Source organism: Talpa occidentalis, unplaced genomic scaffold (assembly GCF_014898055.3).
Source record: "Talpa occidentalis isolate TD23 unplaced genomic scaffold, MPIMG_talOcc4v2.1 talOcc4.6, whole genome shotgun sequence".
Lineage (NCBI taxonomy): Eukaryota > Metazoa > Chordata > Mammalia > Eulipotyphla > Talpidae > Talpa > Talpa occidentalis.
In genome coordinates this window covers 43937887-43957326 of record NW_023604972.1, presented here as the reverse complement: position 1 = coordinate 43957326, position 19440 = coordinate 43937887, and the positions used below count along the sequence as shown (strand labels likewise).

The 19440-nt window shown below is 38.5% G+C and overlaps 1 protein-coding gene across 3 annotated transcripts; it reads left to right on the top strand.

Annotated features, from left to right (window-relative positions):
- The first annotated feature begins 4 nt into the window (after positions 1–4).
- RCHY1 (ring finger and CHY zinc finger domain containing 1) lies at positions 5–18096 on the top strand. 3 transcript variants are annotated; one of them, XM_037529455.2, is made up of 9 exons: positions 5–143; positions 6107–6226; positions 6455–6570; positions 7280–7358; positions 11038–11082; positions 11185–11243; positions 11329–11355; positions 12102–12222; positions 16788–18096. In XM_037529455.2, the coding sequence occupies exons 1-9, from the start codon at positions 54–56 to the stop codon at positions 16911–16913; spliced, it is 783 nt and encodes a 260-aa protein (XP_037385352.1). In that variant the 5' UTR covers positions 5–53; the 3' UTR covers positions 16914–18096. The 3 variants fall into 3 exon arrangements, with proteins under 3 accessions (XP_037385352.1, XP_037385351.1, XP_054543935.1); XM_037529454.2 differs by lacking the exon at positions 5–143 and adding an exon at positions 537–684; XM_054687960.1 differs by lacking the exon at positions 5–143 and adding an exon at positions 2344–2455.
- Positions 18097–19440: the final 1344 nt, after the last annotated feature.

Below are 19440 nucleotides of genomic sequence, written 5' to 3'. Positions count from 1 at the left end.
TCTCTGGGCGTGGCTTTCACCCGCAGAAACGTCAGTGGAGGGCGGTGGAAAAGATGGCGGCCTCAGCGCAGGAAGATGGCGCCTGCGGCCCAGAGCGAGGGCGGCGGGGCTGCGAGCACTATGACAGAGGATGTCTTCTGAAGGTGACGACTTCTCCGGGCTCGTCCCTGATGCGCTTCCGCTGGACCGGGTGGGCGGAGTGGGCGAGGCGGTTAGACTCGGGCTGAGCTGTTTTTCAGGACACTTCTCCACCTCGAGCTCGATTCCTGCTGTAGAGAAGAGTTTTGGCAAGGCGACCGCAGACCCCAGTTTTCTTCCTGATTGTACTTAACAAGCAAGGCTTTTTTTTTTTTGCTTGATTAGTGGCTGGGCTTACCTGTCGGTGGCTTTATCAAGAGGTTTATTCATTTTAGTCTTTTGCTGCTGGAAGTAGGCTGAGACAGCCTGAGACGTGTCCTGGCTTTCCCCCAGGATCACTTTAAGGAGTGTGATAAAATAATGGGCAAGAAAGAGTTAAGTGGAGAAAGGTAACACATTTCAGCTTCAGTGGCAAGTACATTTCACAGGCGGCCAGGCTCGGTTTAAAATCAGTGACTATGAATAAACCCGCCAAAGAATGAGTAATATGTATGAAACAGGAAGAGAGTCGTGTAATTACCACTAGTGGAAACTATGTGTAGGAAGGTATCTGCATGAATACATTGTTACTTTTGCTGCTTTCTTTGAGAAAAACCCTGCTCTATTTTATAAGTTGGCAACCGCCCAATTAAAATTTGACTGGAATTCCTTGCAAAAGAAGTTTAAGATTTTACTTAAACAATTTGAGCTTTGGCATCACCACAGCCTCACCCCCAAATATTAGCGCTGCTAAAATCTGTGCTGTTTTAGAAGGCACTCTTAAAGTGCTTCCTTTAAAATAAGGAAGATAGACGTTCCTGCTTGATCAAAACTGTGAGGCCTGTAAAGGTAACCTGAAACCTTTCCTTGTAGGGCACAGTTTGGTGAACTTTTTTTACTTTTCGGATGAAACTCAAAGTCATTCACCAAAGGTTGTGTAAAAAATTGAGTGCTAGCCTCATGATTCCATTTCCACTGAGATCTTGTTATTCTTTTAACCTGAGTTTTAAAACTGAAATCAGTGTCTTGGCTCTCTTCTCAGCCTCCCAGGAAACCACACCTGTATTTCGTAGCTCTAAGACAAGTACTTTCTGTTTTAAATACCAGAGGCCAACTGAAGAGTTTTAAAGAGAGATTAAGGAACTCAGTCAAATGCCCTTTGAATAAGATGACAACTGAAAATTGACCTTTAAGTTTGGTGAGGAGGTCACCTGTGAACTTGACAAGAGAATTTTAGTGGTGAAATTAGGAGAAAGCCTGATTGGAGTGGATTCAAGAGCGAAAGGGAGTAGTGAAACTAGTCTTTATGGATAATTCTTGAAGTTTTGTTATAAGTGACCAGAAAATGAGGCTGTGGTTAATGGGACATGTGGATTGTGGAATTTTTCCCTTCTTAAGATGGGAGGTATTGTAGCATGTTTGTATGTATTTGAAAATAACCCAGTAAAATAAGAACATTTTGTATTCAGAACAGAAAGAGAAAACTGTGAGTAGCCAAAGATAGGAGGATCCTCTGCACAAGTGTTGTTGGCCTTACATAAAAATGTGGGCTATAGATGGTAATGTAAGGGATACTGTATAAGATGCATTTGCAAGTAGGTTGGTAGAGTTTGTGGGAGATTGTGTGCTTGGTTATTTCTATTTTCACAGTGAAGTGAGAAGAAAGGTCACCAACAGAGTATAAGATAGGAAGAAAAGGTATTCCAGGTTTAAAGAGCAACATGTGAAATAACCACCAGAATTGTAGGTCGTAGATTCTACAAGAGTGAGGAAATTGACTAGGGCACATGAAAATAAGAGTCCACTTTTTAATTTGTGGTTATGACTTAAAAGTGATACCAGTCAGTCTGGTGGGTCTTATTTCTTAAGCCATATTCAGCTATACACACATAGGATGTTATATGTGATAATTAAATTTATATAGAAAAAAATGAATTTAACCAGAGTTGCGATTTTGGATACATAACTATGTGTATCAAGAGAGAATGAAGGAGATAGGGTTTCTACAAGGGAATGATTGGATTGAGTTGGAAAGAGAGCAGGTAGTGGTCAGAGAATTCCATGTTCAAGATATGAATAGGATTCAGTTCCTGTTCTAGAGTAGTGGTTCTCAATGTACATCAACCCGTGGGCTTTCTGAGGCCCTTTTTTTTTTTTTTTTAAAGTAGATATGAGAAATCAGTTTTTTCCTTTTTTCTTTTTTTTTTTTTTTTGGTGGGACCCTCGGTGGCGGGGGAACGAACCAGCGCTGCAGAGGCTGCGGGCAGCCTCACAGCCCAGTGCTCAATCGCTGTGCCATCAGGGGAGGCCCCTGAGGCCCTTTTTGATGATCCTCAAGGTCAAAACTACTTTCTAACAGATTATTTGTCCTTTTTTTAGCATGTGCAAAAACAATGAGTAAAACTGCTGGCTTCTCAATATAAACTAAGGCAGTGGCACTAAACTGTTCTACATCTATAGTTTAAGTTTGATGTTTTCATCATGAACTTACATGAAACAACTGAAATTGGATGGCTGTTATGAGGGAAAAACTTGTGCATTGGGACTGCAGACTGAACTAGTTGCTGTTTTCACGGAACAACATTTTGCACTTGAACTGTGGTTATTCAGTCTTGGGTATTGGGTGGAGATTTTCTTGAAAAAGAGGAAAGTGAAACTCATTACAAGGAAAAAAATTGATGATAAAATTTGAGCTTCATGTAAATAGAAAAAATTTGGAAAACTTTTATTGTCTGTGGGCTTAGAAGTATCCTAATACCGGGCCTCCCTGGTGGCGCAGCGGTTGAGTGCTGGGTTGTGAAGCTGCCCGTGGCCTCTGCGGCGCCAGTTCGTTCCCTTGCTGCTCCCCAGCCACCGGAGGAGGGTCCCACATGGCGGGCAGACCTCTCCTGCCGCCTGCTGCTCCCCTCAGCAGTCAGTGTACTTCGGTCCTTCTGCCTGCTCTGCTCCCCTCTCTGGCTCTGGTGAATTCTCTCACCATCCCGCGCTTCTGACTGTACCCAGTGCATGTATAAACAAAACAAACAAACAAATAAATAAATAAAACATGCCTCTATTAAAAAAAAAAAAGTATAAAAAGAAAAAAAGAAGTATCCTAATACCTAAAGATATTTCTGATGAGATGAGTTTAATATTAATGAATATGATTTTTTTAAACATTGCATGTTAAATAATGTGAATATTTGGAAGATCTGCATAACCAGTGCACTGATATTTTCCAAATGACCATAGGTAAAGATCCATTCAAAATGCAAGATAAGAGCAGTGGATTTTTTTTTTTTTTTTTAATACAAGCACTGGGTATAGTCAGAAGCGCGGAAGGGTGAGAGAATTCACCAGAGCCAGAGCAGAGAGCAGAACAGACAGACTGACGAAATACACTGCTGAGGGGAGCAGCAGGCGGCAGGAGAGGTCTGCGCACCATGTGGGACCCTCACCCAGTGGCCAGGGATCTGTGGCCAGGGATCGAACTGGCGCTGCAGAGGCTGAGGGCAGCTTTGCAACCCAGCACTCAACTGCTGTGCCACTGGGGAGGCCTATGAACAGTGGATTTTAATGTAGTGGAGAGCAACTAACGTGTAATTTCAGATTCTGTCTTAAAGCTGAATACTTACAAGAGTTTTTTTTTTTTTTTTAAAGTTTTATTTATTTATGCATACAAGAAGTGGGGTACAGGCCAGAGATACAGGGGCCAGGGTGAGAGGATTCACCAGAGACAGTAGGGACCAGAACAGGCAGACTGACTGAAATACACTGCTGAGGGGAGCAGCCGGCGAGACAGGCGAGGTCTGCTTCGCCATTAGGGTTTCTCTCTGGCGGGGATCAAACTCGTGCTGCAGAGGCTGCACATTGCTTCATAGTGCGGGGCTTAACCCCTTGCGCCACCAGGGAGGCCCAAGAGTTGTTGAGTTTTGATAATGGTATCAAGAGAAGAAATGTGATTTTCTGAAAAGACTATTAAAATACTACTCCTTTTTTCAACTACGTATTTCTTTGAACCCAATTTTTTTTCATACACTCCAACCAGAAGCGGAAGCAAGAATGAGATTCTGTGTACTTGAGGGGAAAACACAACTTTTTCATATTAAAACACAACTTTTACAAATTAAAATATGTAATTTATATTAATATGTAATGTGTTGTTAATGTTGTTTTATTTATTTATACAAGCACTGGGTACAGTCAGAGGCGCGGGAGGGTGAGAGAATTCACCGAAGCCAGAGCTGAGAATAGAACAGGCAGTGTGATGAAGTACACTGCTGAGGGGAGCAGCGGGCGGCAGGAGAGGTCTGTGCACCATGTGGGACCCTCGCCCGGTGGCCAGGGATTGAACTGGCACTGCAGAGGCCGCGGGCAGCTTCACAACCCAGCGCTCAACCACTGTGCCACCGGGGAGGCCCTGTTAATGTTATTTTTAAAAGAAGTAGTAGGGCCTCCCTGGTGGTGTAGTGGTTCACTTTCAGCACTATCATCTCTATGGCCTGAGTTCGATCGCTGGCAAGGGAACTAACCCACATAGGGTGCCACACACCTCTCCTGTCTCATCTGCTGCTCCCCTCAACAGTGTGTTTTAGTAGATCCACCTGGACTGCTCCCCACTCAGTCTCTGATGAATCCTCTCACCCCCCACGCCTCTGTCCTACACCCCAGTTTTTCTACACTGAATATATAAGTATATATAAAAGAAGCAATAGATCTTTTAAAAATCCATCACTTTTAATTTAAAACACAGTATTAGTGGGTATAATTCACACTGATTCACAGTTTTTAAGATTGTAAAGGAATTCTGAGACCAAGACTGGCAATCAGAACGGGGAGGGAAGAGCACAAATGGCCATGGTGATAGATTACGGGTGCTATGGTGGTGGAAGAACTCTATGGGGATTACACCTGAGTAGAGAAATCAAATACTGTACAGAAATGAACAACAATGTAAGAAAATGAATGCATTAACAAATATATATATAGGGCCTCCCCTGGTGGCGCAGCGGTTGAGTGCTGGGCTGCGAGGCTGCCCGCAGCCTCTGTAGCGCGGTTCGTTCCCCGACCACCAGCAAGGGTCCCACAAAAAAAAAAAAAAAAAAAAAAAAATATATATATATATATAATTCATAATATTAGTGTTTAAGAGGGTAAAGTAGGTAAGTGAACTGATCTGTAAATGTCTAAGTTGCCTGCCCAACATTTAGGCTCAGAATGAGTGTTGTGAATTGGTTTTTCAATTTAAGGATATCCATTCTTCATAATTGTTTTGTCTTTTCTAAAGATTTATTTATGTATACAAGAACTGGGGTACAGGTCAGAGGTGTGGTGGGTGAGAGGGTTCACCAGAGACAGAGTGGGGAAGGGAACAGGCAGACTGACTGAAATACACTGCTGAGGGGAGCAGTATGCGAGTCAGGAGAGGCCTGCTGCACCCTGTGGGTTACTCCCTGGCCGGGGATGGAACTCATGCTGCAGCGGCTTTGGACAGCATCATAGGTTGTGCCTTAACCCCTTGAGCCACCAGGGAGCCCCATAATTGTTTTGTCTTTAAGAAAAAAGTTATGTTCAACTTTATGGGGATAGGACCTCCCCTGGTGGCGCAGCAGTTGAGCACTGGGCTGGGAAGCTGCCTGCAGCCTCTGCAGCGCCGGTTCGATCCCCCGCTGCCGGCGAGGGTCCCACTTGGCGTGACAGACCTCTCCTGCCGCGCCCACTGCTCCCCTCAGCAGTGTGTTTCGTCAGTCTGCCTGTTCTGTTTCCTGCTTTGGCTCTTTCACCGTCCCACGCTTCTGACTGTACCCAGTGCTTGTATAAATTAAAAAAAAAAAAAAAAAAAACTTTATGGGGATAGATGTTAAAATATGCAAAGAAACAGTGACATGTTATATTTAGGAGCAGTTTACTAAATGATTTATTGGTTATCATTGTTGACCTTGTTCTAGGAGAAAGACGAAGAAAAGTTTCTTCTGGTTTCTTATAATTCTTTTTCTCCCCTGGGGTTTAGGCACCTTGCTGTGACAAATTTTATACTTGTCGGCTGTGTCATGATAACAAAGAAAATCATCAGCTAGATCGCTTTAAAGTAAAGGAAGTGCAGTGTATAAACTGTGAAAAAATTCAACACGTAAGATTTTATTGTTGTACTTACATTTTTTCTGGTGACTTAAAAAATTTTATCGAGTATTGCAAATACAGTATCTTTAGCCCTTAGAGTGAGCAAAGTCTTTGATTTGTTTCAATACTTTTAAAAATAAAACTTCATATACTTTAACATAAATTCTGGATATTCAAATTGTAATTCAAAATGTTTTGATAAGTTTATTCCAGTTTTAAATAATTTGTCTTTTTTTAGGCCCAACAGACTTGTGAGGAATGTAGCACATTGTTTGGAGAATATTACTGCAATATATGTCATCTGTTTGACAAAGACAAGAAGCAGTACCATTGTGAAAACTGTGGAATTTGTAGGTACTGTATATAGAGTATTATTTTATGATTATTGTTAATGTATCTGGGCAATAATAGTTTTAAAAAGTCAATATTATTAGGATATAACTTAGTTCTGTGAAATGAATTCATGTAAAGTACCCAATTCAGTATTGACAAATATATGTGTATTTGTATATTACTACCCACACAATCAAGTTACACATTTCCATTTTTCTAAAGTATTTCTTTATATCTGTTTTTTGCAATAATCGTTTAAGTAGTCCATCAACTGTTGTGTGGCTATTTAAAACTTTGGGATATAAAATATACTTTCATATTAAGTGTTTTGTGGGTAAGTGAGGTAAAATATTAGGGTGGATTTTTCCTTTTTAAAAAGTAATTAAAAAGATAAAATATGATTTGATTCACAAAAACTGGAAAATTAGAATGAGTGAAAATAAATTGATAACCACTCATTGTACCAGCCACTCATTGACAAGTCCAACCAGTCATTGACAAGCTACTATTGCTATCTTGGTGTATAGGAATTTTTTTCTTTTTTAGAAATTCTGAAGTATTAGCTACAAAAACATGTAACATGGATGTTATAAAGTATAACAATACAATAAACAAGCACCTCTATAGGTTGAACTTTCCTTACAGTGACACTAAACATATATAATGAACAAATTATTACTGTAGTAAAAATGAATCCAATTTCTTGGCTCTCATGTTTGTGTTTTCTTAGGATTGGTCCAAAGGAAGATTTTTTCCACTGTTTAAAATGTAACTTATGCCTAGCTGTGAATCTCCAAGGAAAACACAAGGTATATAATTCAGTTTGCATAATTTAAAAAGTAATACAATGCTTTTGAAACCATCTTTGAAACTATAAATTCTAATTTATAGAATTTGGAAGTATGCTAATTTTCAGATATTACCAGGTGTAATAGAGATTTTTTTTTAAAGCAGTATTAAGAAGTAGACATTCCAAAATAATTATCTCAGAATCTATAATTCCTTTTCTTATGGTTTGTAAGAATATACTTATATCAGTTATTAGCATAATGCTGAAATCTTACTGATTTATAGATTCTTATCATCAGTACTGGTTTAGGAATAATTTAAAAAATGCAAAGTAATACAATCAGAATGAAGTATAAATAATGTTTATACAGGTATGGGGAGTTCCAGTTACAGGGGAATAGCATATGTAGTAAAATGTTTGGGTGTTGAAAGAGAAAGAGAGACATAGACATTGATTAGAAAAAGTACTATTTGAAATCATTTACTTTGAGTTATAATAATTTCAGTAGGAAACAGAGCAGAACAGCAGACTGACCAAAACACACTGCTGAAGGGAGCAGTGGGCGTGACAGGAGAGGTCTGCCTTGCCATGTGGGTAAGGATAAGGATAAGAGGTTATTGTAGAACTACAGATAGTAGATAATAACTGTCCTGAAATAGTGAAGTAATGAGAAAAATTGAGATGGATAATGTGGGGTTTGGTAACAAAGTGTAAGGGAAAAAGAATGGGGCTGAATGAAGATTATTCCTAAGGTTTTTAAGTACTCTTAAGGTACTGTGACTTTGGTGGTGATTTTGGTACTTAATTAATGGACTGTGAAGGTGGTGATTTTGCAGGCTGGGATTTGGGTTGATAGCAAAATATGCTAGTGGATTATCCAGGAGTCAGTATCCTTTTACAAATGATATTTCTATGTGTGTGCATATGCACAATCATGCATGTGTGAACACAGCATGAACACAATCAACTTATTTCACCTGCATGACAAGATTTGCATCTTACCAATTTAAAGATACCATTGATTATCATTGTGGTTCCAGAGATGTTAAAATGTGTGTGTAGAAAGTACATCTTTTTTTTCTTTTTTTTTAAAGATTCATTCATTTATGCACACAAGAGCTGGGGCACAGGCCAGAGATGCGGGGGGGTAAGAGGATCCACTAGAGACAGAGTGGGGAACAGAACAGCAGACTGACCGAAACGCACTGCTGAGGGGAGCAGTGGGTGAGACAGGAGAGGTCTGCCTTGCCATGTGGGTTTCTCCCTAGCCGGCCAGGGATTGAACTTGTGCTGCAGAGGCTGCGAATTGCTTCATAGTGCGGTGCTTAACCCATTGCGCTACCAGGGAGGCCCTAGAAAGTACATCTTAGAGTCAATGTAATATGTATTGATTTTGTTTTATAGTAAGGAAAATTAAGACCCAAGATGTAATGACTTTCCCGAGATCTTAATTATTAGTAAATGACAGGGCTAGGATTACAATCTAGATTTTTGAACTTGCTATTTTTTTAATATATTTTTTATATCATTCTTCATTTGTGTACAATATGTGCATTTTTATGTTGATTATAGTCCCCGTACAATTCCCACGACCCTTGTTTTAATCCTACTACCACCCCTCCCCCCCTCAGTGTCTCTGGTTTATAGTTACTTTTTGATTTTGATTTTTACTTTATTATAATTAGTCCTTTTCCTGGTCCATTATTTAGGTTTTCTAAATTCCTATGAGTGAGATCATCTAGTATTTTTCTTTTTCTTTCTGGCTTCTTTCACTGAGCATGATCCCTTCCAGCACCATCCATGTTGCTGCAAATTACATGAATTTATCTTTTTTGATTGCTGAGTAATATTCCATTGTGTATATGTACCATATCTTCTTGATCCAGTCATCTATTTTTGGGCATTTGGGTTGTTTCCATAGCTTGCATATTGTAAATAGTGCTGCAATAAACATAGAGGTGTAGGTGCCCTTCTGAATTAATGTTTTTGTGTTTGAACTTGCTATTTTTAAGGGTTTTTTCTGCCTACTCTATTATTAAAAAACTGTGCGTGCACGTGTGTGTATATATACATATACATTTTTCTCATATTTTTTGTGTGTGTATATATATTTTATATATGTATATTTTTTTAAGATTTATTATTTTTTTTATTTATACAATAGCTGGGGTACAGGCTAGAGCCGTGGGCGGGTGAGAGGATTCACCAGAGACAGAGTGGGGAGTAGAACAGGCAGAGAGACCAAAAGCACTGCTAAGGGGAGCAACGGGCGCCACTCTACCACACCATGTGGGAATCACCCTGGCCGGCTGGGAATTGAACCGATGCTGCAGAAGCTGCAGACAGCTTCATAGTGCTGTGCTCAACCTGCTGCGCCACTGGGGAGGCCCTCCTCATGATGTTTTTGTTTATTGTCTTGCTAATTATCTTACTGTGTATATTTCTTATTTTTTTTTAAAAGATTTTAATTTTTTTTTTATGCATACAAGAGCTGGAATACAGGCCAGAGGTGTCCCAGTTTCTCATTTTAAAAAATTTTTGTGTAGAAGAACTGGGGTGCAGACCAGAGGTATGGGAGTGAGTGGCACCAGAGAAAGGGTGGGGGGCAGAAAAGGCAGATTGACTGAAATACGCTGCTGAGGGGAACAATGGGCGAGACAGGAGAGGGCTGCTGTGCCATATGTGGCTTAGCTCCCTGGCCAGGGATCAAACTCAGGCCTTTGAGGTGGGCCTTCGTGGTGGTAGCACTGAGACTTAATCCCTAGGCCAGCAGGGAAGTCCTTAACTGTGTATGTTAGTAAATAGCTGTATCATCTCCTTTAGTGCTTATGTACTTCAAAAACCTGGGCATCATCCGTGACTTGTTGTGTTCCTTTACCTCCCCTCATAATCAGACGCTAAGTCTTATCAGGTTAAGAACTCAGACTCTGGAGGTAGCCTTTTATAGCTCATATATAGTTCCATATCTTAGTAGCATGTAACTTTGGAAGTTATTTAGCTACTGAAGCCTCAAACATCTATAAAATGGATAAAAATTGTACCTGTATCATTTAGAGTTGTGATAATGATTTGGGCTAATACAGATAATGTTCTTAACGTATGGTACCTAATAAGACTCAATTATTATATATATATATTAAGTAGTTTAGCTTTAGCATAAAACATTAAACTGGGAGCACTCGGTCTGCCCACCTGTGACTTTGCAGGTACTTCTTTTCACCAACTCTCTCCCTCAGCAGCCTTCCTGCCTGCCCATGACCTGTCAAGGCCACCTGCCTGCAACCAGGCAGGCCTCTCTTAGCAAACCTGTCCCTTCTGGGGCAGCTCTTCCTGTCCGCTTGTGTCTACGCAAGTGTCTTTAACTGTTTTATCCCTTCCCTAATAAACCTGCCCTTTAAATATTAAAAAAAAAAAAAAACACACATTAAAATGAAAGATTCCAAATGTCACTCTGCATCTTCGGTATATTGTGGCTCATTGAGTTTCTTTATCTGTAAAGTGAAGACAATTTGAATAATTAAGATGTATTGAGCAATTACATTGTTTCAGTTAGTATGCAAAGCAACACAACTATTTTGTTTGATCTTTGACATATCAGAAACATGTATTAAAGCTAGATTTTATTATTAATACTGTTATGTCTGACATTTTCAGCTAGTTAATAAGCCTTTGGTAATTTGATTTTTTTTTTTAAATAGTGTATTGAAAATGTTTCCCGACAGAATTGTCCAATATGTTTGGAGGTAAGCTTAAAAGCTTTTTTCTTTAGAAATCTTACTTGCTGAACTAAAAATAATTTCTTTATATTGTCTTCATGTAAGCAATAATGTTTGTTTCATTTATAGGACATTCATACATCCCGTGTTGTTGCTCAGGTCTTGCCATGTGGACATCTTCTGCATAGGTAAAAGTTTGGTGTTTTACTTGAAAGATGTTGGCAAATGGAAGTAGTTTTTGCTTTATTAAAATAATGTTATACTTTCTTTCAGAACGTGTTATGAAGAAATGATGAAAGCGTGAGTGTTTGATGGGATTTAAAAATATTATAATTGTAAGATGTCTGTTTTTTGTTTTGTAAGGGTGTGGGAAGGCAGGAAAATACTGCTGTTGCTTGTACTGTGTTGGGCATGGACATGGCACCTCCATCTTGAGGTGGATAGGGTAGATGAACAATGTTAAACTGACAAAGCATCATGGGGAGTATAGGATTGCACCTTTCTGTCCATGTTTCTTTTATGCCTTATTTCTTCCCACAATTTAAAATAGATAACTCTTACTATTTGGCCATACTTATCAGGGAGCACAGTCCCTACCAGAATGACTTACAATGTAAAATTGTTGAGGTGTGTTACTAATGATTCTGCTAAGTCATTATATTGGCCCAGTGCAATCACCTGCAAAGAAACGAAACAAAACAAACCCAAAAAACTGGTAATGAGGTTATCTAAAGCAGGAACTTTATTGTGAGGAAATGATGTCAAATTGAGTTGAGAATAGTTAGGGAAGAAGACACTGTATAAATGTATTTGGTTCCTGGAAACTGATGAACAGAAATTTTAATTTAATATAAGAGCCAGGTAGAAGGTTTTTCAAAATTTTTAGAAAGGAAATAATATGATCTGAATAAATTTTATGGAATGTCTTGAAATACAGAACAAGGCCCTGTCTTGGGTGCTTTGTATACTAGTTATCATGATCTAGTATACCCAGGTGATACGTGATCCATTTAATATTTGGAAAATAACCTTTCTATCTTTTCTAGTGGCTACAGATGTCCATTATGTATGCGTTCTGCTTTCGACATGACTTGGTCCTGGAGACAGCTGGATGATGAGGTAGCACAGACTCCTATGCCATCAGAATATCAGAATATGACTGTGGATGTAAGTATAATAAGTGCTTAAAAGTGTTCCTGCTCCTTGTTGATGTTTTTTGTTTTTGTTCTTTTGCTCAAATCTGTCTAAAAGATAACCTCTTTGGTATAAGTGCTAAGTGGTGATTAATGGGAAGGACAAAATCTTTTAAAAATTGTTACAATTTTTATATCAAATATAATGATTTCCCATTTGTTTATAAAACTATTTACTTTTCAGAGTACATCTTAACATTTTAGCATGTGCATATACTTCACTTACCCTCCACCAAAGTTCCAGTGCCAAAACATGATCACATAAACCCTTCTCTCCTTTTATTATTCCTTCCCTCCCCCTCTGGTAACGACCATCATTTTTAGAGTTTGAAGATTTATTTGCCAATTTTTTCCCCTTTGGTTAGTTATAGTCCACAAATAAGTGAACCCACCTGATAGTTGTCATTGACCTTCTGACTTATTTCACTTGGCATAAATCATCTCAAGCTCCATCCATATTGTCCCAGAAGTCACTTTTTTAAATAGTTGACTCATAGTCTGTTGAGTACATATATCACAATTTCCAGTTGTCTGTCAGTAGGCTTTAAGTTGACTCCATATCTTGGCTATTGTGAATAATGCTTTTGTGACTATAGATAATGCTTTTGTGACTGTAGAGTGCATAAATCTTTTCATAGTGGAGTTCACATATTCCTGAGATGATAAATACCTAGAAGTGATGTTGATGGGTCATATGGTATTTCCATTTTTATTTTTTAAAGGCTTCTCCGTACCATTTTTTCATAGAGGCGTTAACCAATTTACATTACCCCCAACATTGAATGAGAGTTCCTTTTTCTCCACACCCTTGCCAACACTTGTTTCTTGGTTTTTTTATAGGCCATTCTCAAAGGGGTGAGGTGGTGTCTCATTGTGGGTTTGATTTGTCTTTCCCTTATAATAAGTGATGTTGAGCATTTTTCCATGTCTTTGTGGGTATCTGTATGTCTTCTTTGGAGAATTATTTACTTAGGTCTTTGCCCATTCTTTGCTTGGGTTATTCTGTTGCTTATTTATTTATTTATTTATTTATTTATTTATTTATTTATTTGAAATTAGCCCATTGTTGACATGTGATAAGCAGATATTTTCTCTTAAGGACAAAACCCTCCTTTTTTAAAAAAAATTTAAAATTTATTTTTTCTTTATTTTCTTATATCATTGTTCTCCCTTTAGGTGTTGTCCTGTAGTTCTCCCAACACCATAGCACTTGTGAACCTTCACTTAATCCCTTGTGCTCTTCCCTCCTGCCTTTTTTTTTTTTAAGATTTATTTGTACATACAAGAACTGGGGTGTAGGCCAGAGTTGTTGGGGAGGGAGGGAGGGAATGAGAGGACTCACCAGAGACAGAGTGGGGACAGGAGGGAGCAGCAGGCAAGACAGGAGAGGTCATTGGCTGCCAGTAGCTTCATAGTGCTGAGACCTAACCCCTTGTTCCACAAGGGAGGCCCCCCTCCAGTCTTGTGACCCTTTTCCTTCCCCTTCTCTTGCTGTTTGCCTCTATTCTTTGGTCAGCTTGCAAGTTTTGTCTTTTTTTCCTGACCCTTTATTCATTTTTCCTGCTTCACCTATAAGTAAAACCATCCAGTATTCTTTCTTTTTCCTTCTTACTTACTTTGCTTAGCATAATCCTTTCCATAATCCCTTCTTCTATGTTGCTGCACATGGTATAAGTTTATCTTTCTTGATCACTGAGTAGTGTTCTTTGTGTATATATACCACATCTTCTTGATCTATTCATCTGTTTTGGGGCATTTAGGTTGTTTCCATATCTTAGTTATTGTAAGTAGTGTTGTAATAAACATAGGAGTACAGATTTCTTTTTAAATTCCTTGTTTTTGTATTCCTTGGCTAGATTCCTAGTAGGGGAATTGCTGGATCATAAGTTAAATCCATTTTTAGTGCTTTGAGGGTTTTCCACACAGCTTTCCATAGTGGCTGGATCAGTTTGCACTCCCACCAGCAGTCTAAGAGGATTCCTTTTTCTCTACATCCTCGCCAGCATTTGTTGTTGCCAGTTTTTTTAATATGGGCCTTTCTCACGAGTGTGAAGTGGTACCACATTGTAGTTTTTATTTGCATTTCCCTCATAATAAGTAGTGTTGAACAATTTTTTATATGCCTGTTGGCCATTTGCATTTCTTTGGGGAAATGTCTTTTTAATTCTTCTGCCCATTTTTGACTGTTTGCTTTTGTTGAGTTGTATAAGCTTTTTGTAGATCTTTCATATTAGTCCCTTATTGGTTGTGTGGTATGCAAATATTTTCTCCCATTCCATAGGGTGTCTCTCTTTTTTTTGGGTTACTGTCTCTAAGCTTTTTAGTTTAATGTAGGAGGATAAAATAATCTTTACTAATGATTATCTTCCTGATTCTTTCCAACACTAGATGGCAGGCAACAACCTTATTCTGAATTATTTACAAATTACTTACCAGAGTCAGTCAGTAATGTAATTCAGTAGAGGGTGGTTACTAGTCTGATGTTTTATTTTAAATTATTTAAATTATTTAAATTTTTATTTCAAATGATTGTGTGTGCCCATTTTTATTTTTAGTTAATTTTTGGTTTTTGATGTTTATTATCTTTTTTTCTATTTCAAACTTCTTTGATCTCAATTAGTTTGCAGTCTAAAATTTTATAAGTATTTCCGTACCTTTTACCTTGAGAAGAATGATCATCTTTTTTTCCCCTATTAATTGAGATGTGCTGCTGTTTGTTCTTAGCATGGTGTAATAAATTATAGATCAGAAGTAGAAAACTAGGGGCTTCCCTAGTGGTGCAAGGGGTTAAGTCGCAGCACTAGTTCAATCCCCGGTCAGGGAGGTGACCCACATGGCACCGCAGACCACTCCTGTCTTGCTTGCTGCTCCCCTTAGCAGTATATTTCATTAAATTTGCCTGTTCTGCCCCTCCTCTGTCTCTGGTGAATCCTCTCACTTCTCTCCTTCCCCCCGCACCTCTGGCCTACACCCCAGCTCTTGTGTGCATAAATCAATAAAATAAATCTTTTTTTAAAAAGGAAGTAGGGCCTCCCCAGTGGCACAGCGGGTTGAGCGCAGCGCTGTGAGGCTGTCCGCAGCCTCTGCAGTGCTGGTTCAATTTCCTGCTGGCCAGGGGGATACCCACATGGCGCAGCAGACCTCTCCTATCTTGCCTGCTGCTCCCCTCAGCAGTGTCTTCGGTCTGTCTGCCTGTTCTGCTCCCCACTCTGTCTCTGGTGAATCCTCTCACCTTCCCACGCCTCTGGCCTGCACCCCAGTTCTTGTATAAATAAAAATAAATCTTAAAAATTAAAAGGAAGTAGAAAACTAGATAGCTTTCTGGTGCTTTAATAACTTTTGGACATTTATATAAATCTTTAGTGTAGTTCAGATACTGTATACAAAAGGATAAAACCACTTAACAAGCCCAAAGAAATATTTTTTGTTTTATTCCTGCTGGAACTTCTCATAATTCATCTGGATAATTTAATTGTTAGTAAACTCAATGAGAGATCACTTTTAGAATACTAACCAGTAATCATATGATGCTAGAGGCTGCAGTGTGTTATATTTCATATTGGTCATTTTTCAGAAAAGCGGCTTTATGGAGATGTAATTCACATACCATATAACTTGCCCATTTAAGTGTGTAATTCAGTGTTTTTAGTATATTTTTGGAGTTGTGCAAATATCACCATTATCAATTTTAGAATATTTTCATAACCCCAGAAACTCCATACCTTTTCGCAGTTGTTCACTAATTCTTTTAGGCAACTAGTTCGTTTTAGGCACTTTTAGGCACTAAGTAGTTTTAGGCAACTGCTAATCTATTTTCTACATTTGGATCACATTCTTGCAAGAATCATTTTCCAAATTACAATTTTATAGGATTTTGGGAAGTTTTCTAGTATGTGACTATAGTAAAAGCTAATGCTTTTCTCACATAGTAATTTATTGACTTATTTTCAGGTTAACACCTTTTTTTTTTTTCCCCCTCAGGGCCTTAGTAATGGAAGAGAGTAATTCCTGTGTAGCATTTTATTGTCATTTTAGAGATAAACCAAATGCTGCTCTTTATTCAATCTTAGCAACTACTCTTTTGGACTGCAATTCATTACTGAAGTATAAGACTAGAAGCTTAGTGTATTAAACCTAAAGAATAAGCAAAAAATAATGATAGATACTTAACATTTGTTTTATTTGAGTTAATTTTCTAAGTGTCAATGAAAAATAATGAAATCATGAATTGTAAGTATAGATATTGACCTGATTATGCCTATGCTAGTTTTCATACAACTGCTATTTATACTATTTGGGAACTTTTAAAATAAGCCTTCTTTGTTCAAATACACACTTTCATTTTCAATATTCAGAGCTACCTTTATAGCTGCTGTGTGTTTTCAGTGAACTAATTAAAGGTATTTCTACTTATGGAGAAGTTTGGGATTATGTTTTCACTTCTGCAGTGTGATTTTTGAGGAGTTATTTTGAGCAGCTATTGCTTTGTATCAGTAAGATTCAGTATACTTAATTTTAATTCATCTCTTCACTTTTCAGATTCTCTGCAATGATTGCAATGGAAGATCTACAGTGCAGTTCCATATATTAGGCATGAAATGTAATATTTGTGAATCCTACAATACCACTCAAACTGGAAAATCAGCAATGATCAGCAATGATTAGATCAGCAATGATCAGCCTATACTGCACTGGAAAACTCAGCATTTTCTGATAATAGAAAAAAATCTATCTTTAGTATCCTGTTGTCTAATGTGTCAGACTCTATGCATTAGAATTGATGTGTTTTGTATTAGGGTCACACTGTAAAAATCAAATGTACTTAATGATTCAGGGTCTCTTGGTAGAATTATCAGAGCTCTATATTGGAGGAAATTTACCGCACTTGTGTTTTGATTGTAAATCCCTTTTGTGTCAGCTATTTAGAAGGCAGTCATGTTTGCCACTGAAAATTAACATCCCTAGAACTATGTTACACTTCTGTGAACTTTTCTTCAAGTGATAGAACTGCATTTAATTCTCAATATTATTCTTGATTTTTCCGGGCTGTGCTATAATGAGAATATGTTCTATCTTACTGTTAAAATCAATTACATGTGCTTTAGGGTTTTCTAAGACAGTCCTTTGGATCCTGTAAATGTAAATTTTGATGTAATAACTGCAAAGAAATCATTTTGAAACAGTATTTTATAGAAAGGTTTTTTTCTAGGGTTATCTATTCTTGCTTCAGTAAAGCAGTACAATCAGTTTTATAATATAAAGAAAATCTTTTCCTTCTTTTGAGGTTTTTATCCGTAAGAGTAATGGGAAAAATGTAAAAGAGTAGAACTCTTCCAAGCCTCTAAGCTATCGACACTGAAGTAATTTTACTGAGGTTGAGAATTATCTCTTTGAAGAATAATTCATTCAGTCATCAGGTATTCAGTGAGCAGCTACTGTTTGCTGGGTATGGTTCTAGATGCTGTGAGGATAAGTGAGCAATACAAACAAAAGACACTGCTGTTATGGTGGTACATTCTAGTGTTCCTCATCCTTGCCTAGCCCTCTCCTGCGCACATGGTGGTTGTTTTTGTTGTAAATACATGAATTCTTCCCTACATGATGGCGAATAGATATGAATGAGTAAAAGTGGTATGAAATATTCCTGGCCAGATCTCTGATATATTTTTTTTGGGGGGGGGACTTATAATAAAATTAAATATACCTCTTAATGTGGGAGCAAAGTATAAAAAATGCTTAGCTTGTTATATGTATTATGTGTAATATATAAATGTCCAGCTTGTTATATAAAGCTCTAGGTTACAGAATAAAATATGTACATTTCAGTTGATGGGTATTTATTAAACACACATTTTCTTTTTTTTTTCCCCTGTGCCTGCCCCCCACAAATTTTATTTTCAACTTTGAGTTCCTTTGGTCTCCTGTGAATAAGGAAGATAGTTTTACTACTGGGAATCATAACATTTCTGATGCATTTGTTTCTCTTTTGTTGAAATCTCTTGCATAAAGGCATCAGTGTTGATTGCCAGTTTTGGGCTCAGATTTTCTTTATTCCATTACTCCTGTTAAAGAGCAGGGTGAGGGGAGCCCCAGAACTCCCAAACCTGCCCTTTGTAAATAGGTTCTGCCACCCACTTCATCACGACAAACATACTCTAGTAAGACCTTTAAGGAAAAGGAAACTTCAATTAGTGTGTAACAAAGAAAAGACAAGGAATATAGTTTCCAAATCAAAGTTAACCCATCCCCTGTGGGTAAATGCCCAGCCAAACAGCATTGGCCCAAAGTTGGGCCGCTGAGACCCAAAAGCCTGCCACAAGTCTGAGGCATCTTCTTCTGGGGATCTGTAGGAAAGGGGCTGAAGGGGCTCAGCACATCTGGGACAGAGGTACAAAATCAAAATCAAAGCTGCCATTGTTAACCTCTCCATGGGTTTCTCACCCACCTCTGTTCCAACCAGTCCAGGACCAAGAAGCAAGCACAGTTTCTTCACATGTCTCTGCTCCATGTGTCACCTCTAGGCTCCCCACCCTTCTTTCTTCCTTCCCCCAGTGTCCTCTCCAGCTTCTCCCAGGTCAGCTCTATCCTTCCTTGGGTGCAGCAGGAAAGCTGGAAACTCCCCTTTCCCTGGAGACTACCGTGTTAACGTTTCCGTTTCCTGTCTTCCCTGTTCTCTCCCTTCTGTTTCTCTGGCCTGGGCGGAGCAGTAGTGCTCATCTTGATTTAAAGGCATGGGATGTATTGCCAGGACTTACCATCAGTATACAGAGAAGAAAGACTAGTTTTCCACTTTAAATACTTTTTATTTCTACCATCTCATCCTGCTAAACTAAATCATACTTCCTTTTGTCATATCTTTGAGTAGGAGTGAATATAACATTATATAGCAAAACTCTGATTTAAGCATCTACTGTGTGCCAGCTTATGCATTAGCTTTAATCATTATGATAATAGGGCCTCCCCTGCTGGCGCAGTGGTTGAACGCTGGGCTGCAGCACCGGTTTGATCCTCTGCCCCGGTGAGGGTCCCACATGGCACGCAGACCTCCTGCAGTGCCCACTGGTCCCCTCAGCAGTGTATTTTGTCAGTCTATTCTGCTCCCTGCTCTGGCTCTGGTGAATTCTCTCACCCTCCTGCTCTTCTCACTGTACCCAGTGCTTGTATAAATAAATAAATCTAAAAAAAAATCATT

Excerpts from the sequence above, each read along its gene's own strand:
- RCHY1 (XM_037529455.2), top strand. The coding sequence starts at position 54 with ATGGCGGCCTCAGCGCAGGAAGATGGCGCCTGCGGCCCAGAGCGAGGG. Across the intron at positions 11,083-11,184 it reads ATTGTCCAATATGTTTGGAG|GACATTCATACATCCCGTGT; the intron begins GTAAGCTTAAAA and ends TTTCATTTATAG. Across the intron at positions 11,356-12,101 it reads TATGAAGAAATGATGAAAGC|TGGCTACAGATGTCCATTAT; the intron begins GTGAGTGTTTGA and ends TATCTTTTCTAG.